This window comes from Corvus kubaryi, unplaced genomic scaffold (assembly GCF_017639235.1).
Source record: "Corvus kubaryi isolate FWS band 111438036 unplaced genomic scaffold, C.kubaryi_AGA036_p1.0 133, whole genome shotgun sequence".
NCBI lineage: Eukaryota > Metazoa > Chordata > Aves > Passeriformes > Corvidae > Corvus > Corvus kubaryi.
Genome location: NW_024580667.1, coordinates 34,172,958 through 34,182,677, shown reverse-complemented (window position 1 = coordinate 34,182,677; position 9,720 = coordinate 34,172,958). Strand labels below are relative to the sequence as shown.

The 9,720-nt window shown below is 39.9% G+C and overlaps 1 protein-coding gene across 1 annotated transcript; it reads right to left on the bottom strand.

Annotated features, from left to right (window-relative positions):
• Nucleotides 1-227: 227 nt before the first annotated feature.
• On the bottom strand, nt 228-9,453 carry NALCN (sodium leak channel, non-selective). Its single transcript, XM_042042867.1, has 7 exons — nt 9,301-9,453; nt 8,642-8,757; nt 6,233-6,390; nt 5,430-5,580; nt 3,212-3,361; nt 2,417-2,534; nt 228-1,123 (listed from the first exon to the last, which is right to left on the bottom strand). The coding sequence occupies exons 1-7, from the start codon at nt 9,356-9,358 to the stop codon at nt 930-932; spliced, it is 945 nt and encodes a 314-aa protein (XP_041898801.1). The 5' UTR covers nt 9,359-9,453; the 3' UTR covers nt 228-929.
• Nucleotides 9,454-9,720: the final 267 nt, after the last annotated feature.

Genomic DNA, 9,720 nt, shown 5'->3' with positions numbered 1-9,720 from the left:
ATCTTTGCCTAAAGGCCCTTGATTTCAGAATATAATAACTTGGAGGGAAAAGGGGTTATATCTGCCACTTCAAGGGGGGCCTCTGCCTTCCTTAGCAGACACCTGTCTTTCAAAACCGAGACACAGTTAAAAGAAGAATAGTGACACCACACATGTATGTAACCGGTATATTCTGAAAATGAAGCATAAACCCATAATTTTATGTGAAAGTCTTCTGCTGGATGCTTAAATACACAGTTTTTAATGTATTTTTTTTCTTTTTTTCCCCTTGTTTTCTCTATGAAAATCAAGCTCTTTGCATAATTAACCAAACCTCAAAGATATTTACATTTTAAAAGCCAATCCTTCACCTTCTCATTTTAAAATGAGTAATCCTATATCTTGCATATTTTAAAAAAAGGTCCGGAGAAAGCTTAGAATTGTAATTCAGTATCTGTACTTAGTAAAAATACTTCCCTTGAACATGAAGTCAGTGCTGACCTCTTCAGGTCATTTGTGAATAATAAAATCTTTCTAAAGAAATGTTACTAAATAAGAACTTAGGGAAAACACAACAAGAAGAAATACACTGCCCCTGTATTGTAAAGTGTTGCCACTTTATGGTAGAGATTGAAGAAAACCACAGAGGCGTGTATATCAAATTTTCACTATGATTCTACAGAACACATGAAATCTTTCAACGCTCTGTCTGCTAAAGGCAATATAGTCTTTCTGGCTTTTTTAGTACTGCTATAGTATACAGGTTTCTTAGAGTACAGTTAGTACCTATAAAGGTCAATTCTAACACAGAAGTGTGTGCTACGCTTCATATGGCAGGAGGATAAGCATAAGAGAAAATTGATGACATTTATTTTAAATAAATCACACATTGCACAGCATCTTTAATTCTAAACATAGAAAATTAGACTGTAGTATGACTTAAATGTTTGTCAGATATCAAGAAGGTCCTCTCCACTCTCATCACTCTCCACAGTTAATTGTCTTGTCCACCATTTCTTGACTTCTGATCCACAGGAAGCAGCATCAGACATGGGATTCATTTTGCATGCAACAGATTTCACAGTTGAACGTCCACCAAAACGGAGGTTGACTGAAGACACTGAATGGCTTATTGGTTTGGGGGCTAGGAAATTAAACACAAAGTTCTGTATTAGAGTTGACCTGCTTCCTGAACATTTTTGCTTAGAATCCAGGTATACAGAACTAGCAGGACTACGGCACCTTTAAACTGATTTAGTTTAGAAAGAGTAGGGCTCTGTTCTAATGTGGTGGTGGTTTTTTTTAGTGTTTTTTATTGTTTTGTTTTGTTTGTTTGTTTTCCCAGCTCCAGATGTTCACACTGCTCCCACTAATCTGCTGGTAGAGCAGTTTAACTGAGCAGTGTCTCATTTCTTTCTGCTGGGATAACTGATGCAAGATATCTCTTCTTATCCAGCTATTTGCAACCTAAATGGTTTAGGCAGTACTTACATGAGCTAACCTGCTGTCAAAATGGTGACAGTATTAATGTGAGGAAGGGGGGGTGGGGGAGGTGCTTTTAGGAGTGGGAGCTACGTCTAGAAAGTGATACTTTACTATGGCCTAGGGGTTGAAGCCAGTACAAGTTGCTGATATGGCACTAAACCACAAGTCTAAGTATATTAACTACACAATTGATCTTAATTATGCTATTCATGATTTTAAATACCTGTCTTTGCTGGACTGGAGGCAGACTACTTATCTGTCAGCTGTATTGTGCATGGAGATGACCCTTCTTTTTAGGACCATTCACTGAGGAACATTCAAAATTGAAATGGACCAGATCAGTGCTAAGAAAGGAAACCCTGAGCTAGTCATTCTTTCAAGCTTTCTCACTCGAAGGCCTGTGCAGTTGACTATAGTAGTATGATTCCTCCTTAGCATGTTTCACTCTTTCTCTCTTTTCCAACAAAATGTTGATCTTTGCTGCCCAGTGATATTTAAATGGAAATCATGGATTGAAAGCTCTGTATTAAACTATCCTGTTTCTTGGACAAGTAAACTGGCCACTAAAGTAGGGTCAACAACAGAACAGCATGACTATTTCTCCTACTTCCACTTAGATATGATTAGGGTCTGAATTGTGGCAGCCTTTGAAGGCAGTGCTCTGATTCAGAATAGGACTGACTGATGTCAAAGGTCCTGAGTAAATATATGAATAAGTGAAAAATGCAACCTCTTTCACAGGGCAATGCTTGAACCCATCCAAAATTTCAGCATTGTGAGGAAAAGGAGAAACTGCTTTATTTCAACAGGCATGAGGATAGGAAAGCTGTGATGTGGTTGCAAGCAGCAGCCAGGAGGCAGAACCATGCATCATGAAGCCTCTCTTGGCCTTGTTACTGCACAGCACCAATTTTGCATGTGGGGACTCTACTGATAAACCTTTTTCACTTACCTGATGGCAAATGCCATTGTCCAAATTTCCGCTGAGGTTTCCCAGCATCTCCGGAGTCTTGTCTATAGCCACCTCTGTCAGAAAGTGTCGGGCTAAGGAGCTGCTGCTGGCTACTTGTCTGAAGAGAGGAAAAAGAATCTCAGTCATAGCTCCCCCCTGCATGTGTGTAAGCCTAGGAAGGGATACCTTTCTATTCTGTTTTAAGATTTGTCCATGAATACAAACAAAACATGTTGCCATTGGTTAAGGCAGCATGCTTTCTACTCTTTAATACCCCAGAAAACTACTACTAACAAAAAGATCATGTGGGCTCTCTTTGCCATTCATCCTATTGAAGGGTATGAAATTATTCTCAGCCTACTCCAACTACTGTAGAAAGCAGCCCTTACGTTGTACCTTCTATATTCCCTATCCTGGAAGAGCCCAGGACTCCTGCTCAGAGGTCCCAGCATGCCCAGTGTTTTCACTCTCAGTGTAAACACCATTTCAGAATGCCTGAACTGGAAAGCTTCACATCCCCAAGCCTGCACACCGCTCATGCAAGAGCTGAAAGATGGGGCTGCCAGAGTTGTACAGCTGAGTTTGCCCTTTATGGTGATAGCAAGACAGCTAAATATATCGGGGAATTACTACCTTGGAGCATCTTGCCTTTACATCTGATGGCATAGACTGAGGTAAAACAAGGTATTGTTTTTAATTTTTTTCAGCCAAAATGATGTTTAAAAAAGAACAAATAAGAAGCATGGACATTTTCTGATTTGTTATGAGTAGCTGATAGTTTTCTGGATAACATACCTCTGGCTGTGCACTGTTGTCTTGATTAATGGCATTCATATCTTCACTTGGCTGTGTTGTCTCAATGCTGGGGGGATTCAGAAACCGGCTCAACTCCTGCTGTTGGCTCTCTCGTAGGCTATGGATAATGCTGCACGACTGCTGCTGTTTCTATCAAGGTACAATATGCGATGAAAAAAATGTCACACCAATGAATCTGATTTTTTTTTTAAGCATTCTAAATATTTAACTGAACAGTGAGCACCAGCTGTGGATCCCAGGTGCATTGATAAAGGTCCACATATTAGATGTCGCTACTTAAATAAAGTGAATTCCAGCATATTTGTAACCTTTAGGGAATAGAGGCTGAAACTCATGAACTACATTAAGTGGAAGGCACGTTGCTCAATTGTCGGTTTAAACCTAGAGTTTAAACACATACAAAGTTTTGAATTTATCAGTTAAAAGTTCTTGCAGAGAAAAAGAAACCAGGCAATTGGTGGAGATTCACAGGTAATTACGTGAAGGCAATGAAAAAATTCTGATTTCTTTCATGGACTTTGGAACGGGCTGTCAGTAAGACTGAATAAAATAGTAGTGAAAACCTTGGGACTAAGTATAGATTTGCAGTACAAATAGAAAAACAAACCTACTACCATTATGATTTTACAATCTAATTTGCTTTTAAATTAAAATAAACAGCACTTAGGAAGGGTTTCACTTTCCTGGGTAGTTTTCACATAATCCCTCTAGGGAGACTTACAGAATAACAAGAGAATTTGAAAATATATCTTAACTTCCATAATTACATTCAGTTTATAAATGGTTCATAGAATGTGAAATGATCTGAACCATATTATTAGAGTGAAATGAATAGCATATTTACTTTAACATAGTGTAGTTCAGTATCATAATGAAATGAACAACAGAGTTGAACAAACCCAGAACTGAGGGCTGAGATTAAATTTATGGCCGTTATTATTACAGAGATGAGATCAAAATGAAACTATGTATCATTGAACACTGATGTTTCAGCTGGAATGTACATTATATTCAAAATGTCCAGCTAAGTATTTTTATAAATTTACAAACAGAAGAAGACAGATGCCATGATTACAGATCACTATGGAAAATCCCCAATCACAAGAAGAAACTTTTCATAAAAATAAAATATATATGTGTCAAAACCTGGACTCAGACTTACAGTAACTGAAATATCAGTCATCAATGCAACCAGGCTGTGACTTTTCATATAAAGGAAGAGTTGGTTTTGGAAGAAGAGACGAAAATAACTGCAAAACTTAAATCAAATGTCGTGATTTTTTTTTGTAATATAAATTTAATCCAAGCCAAACTTTGACCAGCATATATTGTAGGCATCCTGATCAAAGGTAAAATGTTTCTAACAATCAGAAACACTGCATAATCAGAACACAGAAGCACTGGCTGGGTCTCTTCTAATAACTTAAGAGACTGGGGTTTCCTGCACTGCTCAAGGCAAGTGACAAGCCAGGATTTGTGTCATCTGGCTAATCTTCCCTCTACCACGTCAGGCAGCTTCAACCACTGCCTGCTGGGAGTGGTCTCTGCCTGGACCCATGCCTGGAGGGCAGTGATGCTCCCGCGGGCAGGGATGCTCCTGTGGCAGTGGTCTGGGGAATATGAGTATGGACAGGAACATGCTGTGAGTGTGGGTGACCCCATCCCAGTCCTGAGCCAACACCTTGCCCCTGCTTACTTTACTGGCTACAGCGTGCCATGTTTCATACACCTGCACACAAAGTAACTGGAATGGCTCACTCAAATGATTTATCTTAATACAGGCTCCATTTGGAGAATCATCTACAGGTTTCTCATCTGCCAGCAGAGGCAAGGAAATTATACAATTGCATTCTGTGAGGAAAGATTAGGCCTATGAAGTTTCATTGAATTACATTATTTTTTTCTTTATTCCTTTGACTTTGGTCTCTGCACATGCATCTTCCTGTTGTATTGAAAAGACAGATAAAGTTTGGGCAGGAAGACAGTTTTTGCCTTAAAAAAAAATGCTTATTTTTGTACCACTTTCAATTGACCTGTAACAATCTTTCATTTTTGCTCAGTTAGCAACAGCTACATACTTTTTCAAATAAGTGTTAAGATGACTCCAGAGTAAAGGAAGCATAGGAATAGCAGATTCCAGTACCGTTGAGCAGTTCAATTTATGCAACCATTTAGATCCTGCTTTAGCTTGACTTACTGCTCTGATTCGCTTTAAGCACTTTTTCAGCCACATTCGTATGGTCTGTTTGGCCACTTCCTCTTCTATGGTATATTCCAGTTGTTCCCTAGCAAGCAGCTCTTCCAGTTGAAGACTTTTTCTGATATCAACAGACCTATATGAAAGCATGCTGGAAGAAACAAAATTTACTTATTTTTAAATGCTGGTGTCTTTACATCTTAATTTAGAAAATCAAAGCTCATACTTAAGATCTTAGTGTGAAAATACGTAATTCAGGTAGCACAGTAAATTCACATTGGAAGCTAAAAAATTGCTGAGATGATTCTAGAAGAGACTTATTGTGCTCAAAACAAAGACCTCATCACCCACATCCAGCTATCCAGTACAGGTGAACTGCTGAACTGTGAGGAAATAGGGCATTTGTGGTGGTTTGGGGCTTTTTTCCCCCTAAGTGTTTACGCCTGGATAACGTTCCCATTTCTATTTTATTTCTAGTCAGGGTCACTGTCATGTTGCTACACTTGAAGGTACATTTCATTAGTTGGGATACAAGAGGGACATGTGACTGTAGTTTGTGACAAACCTCCTGCAATGAAAATGTTAAAATACTTACAGCTGATTCCCTAAGACCTGTATTTTCCATCACTAATATTTTTGCAGGAAGAAAAAGGGAAATCTAATTTTTGTAAAACATTTAAAATTGAAGTGCTTCTGTAGCTACCAGTCTTACCTTCTCCCAAACCTAATGACTACCTGTTAGCCTGGAAAGAAACACAGGCTGTTATACATGTTCTAAAACTGTAGAGAAAATCTCAGGGTACCTGAGCACGTCATGAAAAGTGACGTCACCACCATTGTGGAGCCGCTCCATTTCATAGCACATGTGCTTGAACAGCAGCTTGTCCTTGTCAAGATCCACCTCCAGCCTGCCTCGCAGAAGCCTCAGCAAAAACTTCACGCGGAAGGTAGGGATTACACCCTGTGTTAAATTGCATAATGGATGGTAAATTATTACTGTGATCCAACAACCAACTCAGGCATTCAGCTTGATCACTGAGAGAAAAACTATTTCTCCTAGCCTATTTAAGTCACTGTGAACACATTATTGAAGAACGTGCACATTCAGCCAGTTCTTCAGCTAATTCACAGAAGTCTTTGTGGTTATTTGACTCATATACAATGAGACTCTATGCCGTTCATTTTGCCAGAAATTTTCAAAATTGCTTGGGGATTTAGTTTCCCCATTTGCATTCATCTGTAATTAGAATCATACTCCCAAAGAGCTACCATTGAAAAATGGAAATTAAACTGTAGCTTAAACACTCATAGCCATGCCTATAACTCATTGTAAACCTGTGCCCTTCTCTGTGCATCTCTGTAGGAACAGGAGAATGTTGAGAGTTTACTGGCTTTTTAGAGGTTATCTGCTCTAAGAGGCAGCGCATCCTGCACTTTTGGTGACAACAATTTTTATCTATTGTTGCTAAATTAGGACTGAAAGTACTTCCCTCTGAAACCGTGGTACTCACAATCTTCAAATATTTTGTTCTGCTAAACAAGCCTCATCAGAACTATTTTTGCTGCAGGGTGTTGTTCTGCATCAGAGATACTGTCAGTGCTGGGCACGATGGATTCAGAACTCTCTCCCCTCCGTGAGTACAGACAGGAGCTTCCATCTCCAGCACAGCCACATGCCAACTACAGACAACCACTTCCACCATAATGTTGTTCGCATTCAAATCTTAGTGATGTTATGAATCATTCAGATGATGATTTAATTTGTGTGGGCATCTGAGCAGCTCAGTATCCCAGATGTTATTCTCATTTCAGAATCACAGAATGGTTGAGGTTGGAAGGAAACTCTGAAGCTCACCTTGTCTCACCCTTCTGCTTAAGCAGGGCCTCCTAAAGCCAGTTTCCCAGGATCAGGTCCAGATGGCTTTTGAATGTCTCCAAGGATGGAGACTCCACAACTGCCCTGGGAAACCTATGCCAGTGCTCAGTCATCATCACAGTGACAGTTTCCTGATCAGAGGTAACTCTTGTATTTCAGGTTGTGCCCATTGCCTCCAGTCCTGCCACTGGGCAGCACCGAGCAGAGCCTCGCTCTGTCCTCTCTGCACTCCCCTGCAGGTATTTATATGCATTGACAGGATTCCCCTGAGCCTTCTCCAGGCTGAACAGTCCCAGTTTTCCCAGCCTTTCCTCTCAGGAGACATGCTCCAGTCTCTTCATCATCTTTGTCTCTTTGCTGGACTCTCTCCAGTATGTCTGTGTCTCTGTGTACAAAGGAGCTCAGATGTGAAACCAGGACTCCATCTGAGGCCTCACCAGGGCTGAGCAGAGCAGAAGGACCCTCTCTGCCCTGGCCTGCTGGCAATAATTTGTCTAATGCAGCCCAGGATACCATTAGCCCTCTTTGCTACAAGCGCAATGGTGGCTCATGCTCAACTTGGTGTCCACCGGGGCCCCAAGTCCTTTACTGCCAAGCTGCTTTCCAACTGGGTGGCTTTAGCATGTACTGTGCCTTGGTTTATTCTTCTCCACATGCAAAACTTTGCAGTTCTCCTTGTTGAACTTCAAGAGGCTCCTGTGAGCCCATTTCTCCAGCCTGTGAAGGTCCCTCTGGATGGCAGCACGACTCTGTGGCAGATCAGCCACTCTGCCCAGCCTTGTGTCATCAGCAAGTGTGCTGGGGGTGCCCTTTGCCACTCTGTCCATGTCATTAATGGGGATGTTGAATAGGACTGGACCCAGTATTGACCTAGAACCCTGCCAATCATCAACTTCTGGGCCTGGCTATACAGTTTTTCAATCCACTTCACTGTCTTCTCACCCAGCCCATACTTGATCAGTGTCTCCATAAGAATTTTACAGGAGATGGTGCTGAAATCTCAGCAAGCTCTTCTGAAGATCAGACACAAAAATGGATATGAATCTGTAGACTTCCAAGGGAACAACTTTCAGGGAGCTGGGAGGAAAGATGGTATTATACTGATCCTATGAATAGGTATGTTTGTTTGTAAATCTGCTATTACAAGCACTTCACAGAATACAGGTTAGTATTTGAAGCGCCATGAGCAACATTAAATCATGCTCACTTCTCAAATTTGACCAGTAACTGCTCAGAGAATTTTGTCAACACACTTTGTTTTCTCTGTATTCGTTTTCAAGAAAAACTGGAAATTTACTGTATTTCTGTGCTTATTATCAAGAAATTATATTCTTACCTCTCTTTTGTCATCAACCATGTTCCATATAATTTGAAAATGCCTTAGATCATTATAACTTAAGAGCTGGTCTTCTTCAGTTGAGTAAAACAATGAGAAATTCTCCACAATGATAGCTGAAAACCACAAGAACAAAATACACCCTGAAGAAAGTCTGTTGTTACATTGTAACATCTAATTCTGTTGTGCAAACACCACATTAACAAACGCCTGTATGCTCAGACAAGGATTTTGAATGCATAAGATACTATCTTGCCACATCAGTATTCACCATGCTCACTTTTTAAGTGAGCATGTATCTTTAAGGCTGTATCTTAAATGCTGGTGAGATACCTAACCTAACATCTAAGATCAATTCAGTGAATTCCAATGATGTTTGAACAAAGGTTTTCTTTCTTCAGTTAAGCTCAGAAACCAGTGTTCCATAGGGTAACTCTACTCTACAAATAGAAAATATCTCTTTGTTCAAAAAGCTTTCATTCCCAAACTTCCTGAGTTTTAGCATTCCCCTGCCAAAGAAGTATCAAAATCATTATATGCATACAAGGTAACACTGACGGTACAAGGTAGCCTCATACCTGAATAGCACAACAGACTCACATCTAACAAACTACGTGCCAAGATGGATCTTTTTGTTATTAATGTGTATTTTCACTTACCAACAAGCAGATTTAGCATGATGTATGCAATGATGACATAGAAAGAACAGAAATACATAAGAGCACCAGCATAATTTCCACAGTCTGTTTTCCAGTAGGTGCTGTTATCTGGTGTACAAAATGGAGGCTGAACCTTCAAACCAAAAGAAAACAAAGTAAAGTGATAATAAGAATAAAAAAACTACTAATTTGTCTGCAATCAATACAATATTTAATATTATTTCTTTAAGGCTTATTCCCAATTAGGGAATAATACTGTGGGCATTAATGTGGGCAGGTTTTTTTCTTCCTTTAGTAGACAGAAACCAGGAAAGAGAGAGAGGTATGACAAAAAAGGCTGAGGCATGGATCTTACTACCACACAGAGGGCACATTGTGCATTATGCCACTATACAGGAACAACCTGGTGCTTTGAAGCAT

Excerpts from the sequence above, each read along its gene's own strand:
- NALCN (XM_042042867.1), bottom strand. The coding sequence starts at position 9,358 with ATGTATTTCTGTTCTTTCTATGTCATCATTGCATACATCATGCTAAAT. Across the intron at positions 8,758-9,300 it reads CATGCTAAATCTGCTTGTTG|CTATCATTGTGGAGAATTTC; the intron begins GTAAGTGAAAAT and ends TGTGGTTTTCAG. Across the intron at positions 2,535-3,211 it reads ACAACAGTGCACAGCCAGAG|ACAAGTAGCCAGCAGCAGCT; the intron begins GTATGTTATCCA and ends TCCTCTCTTCAG.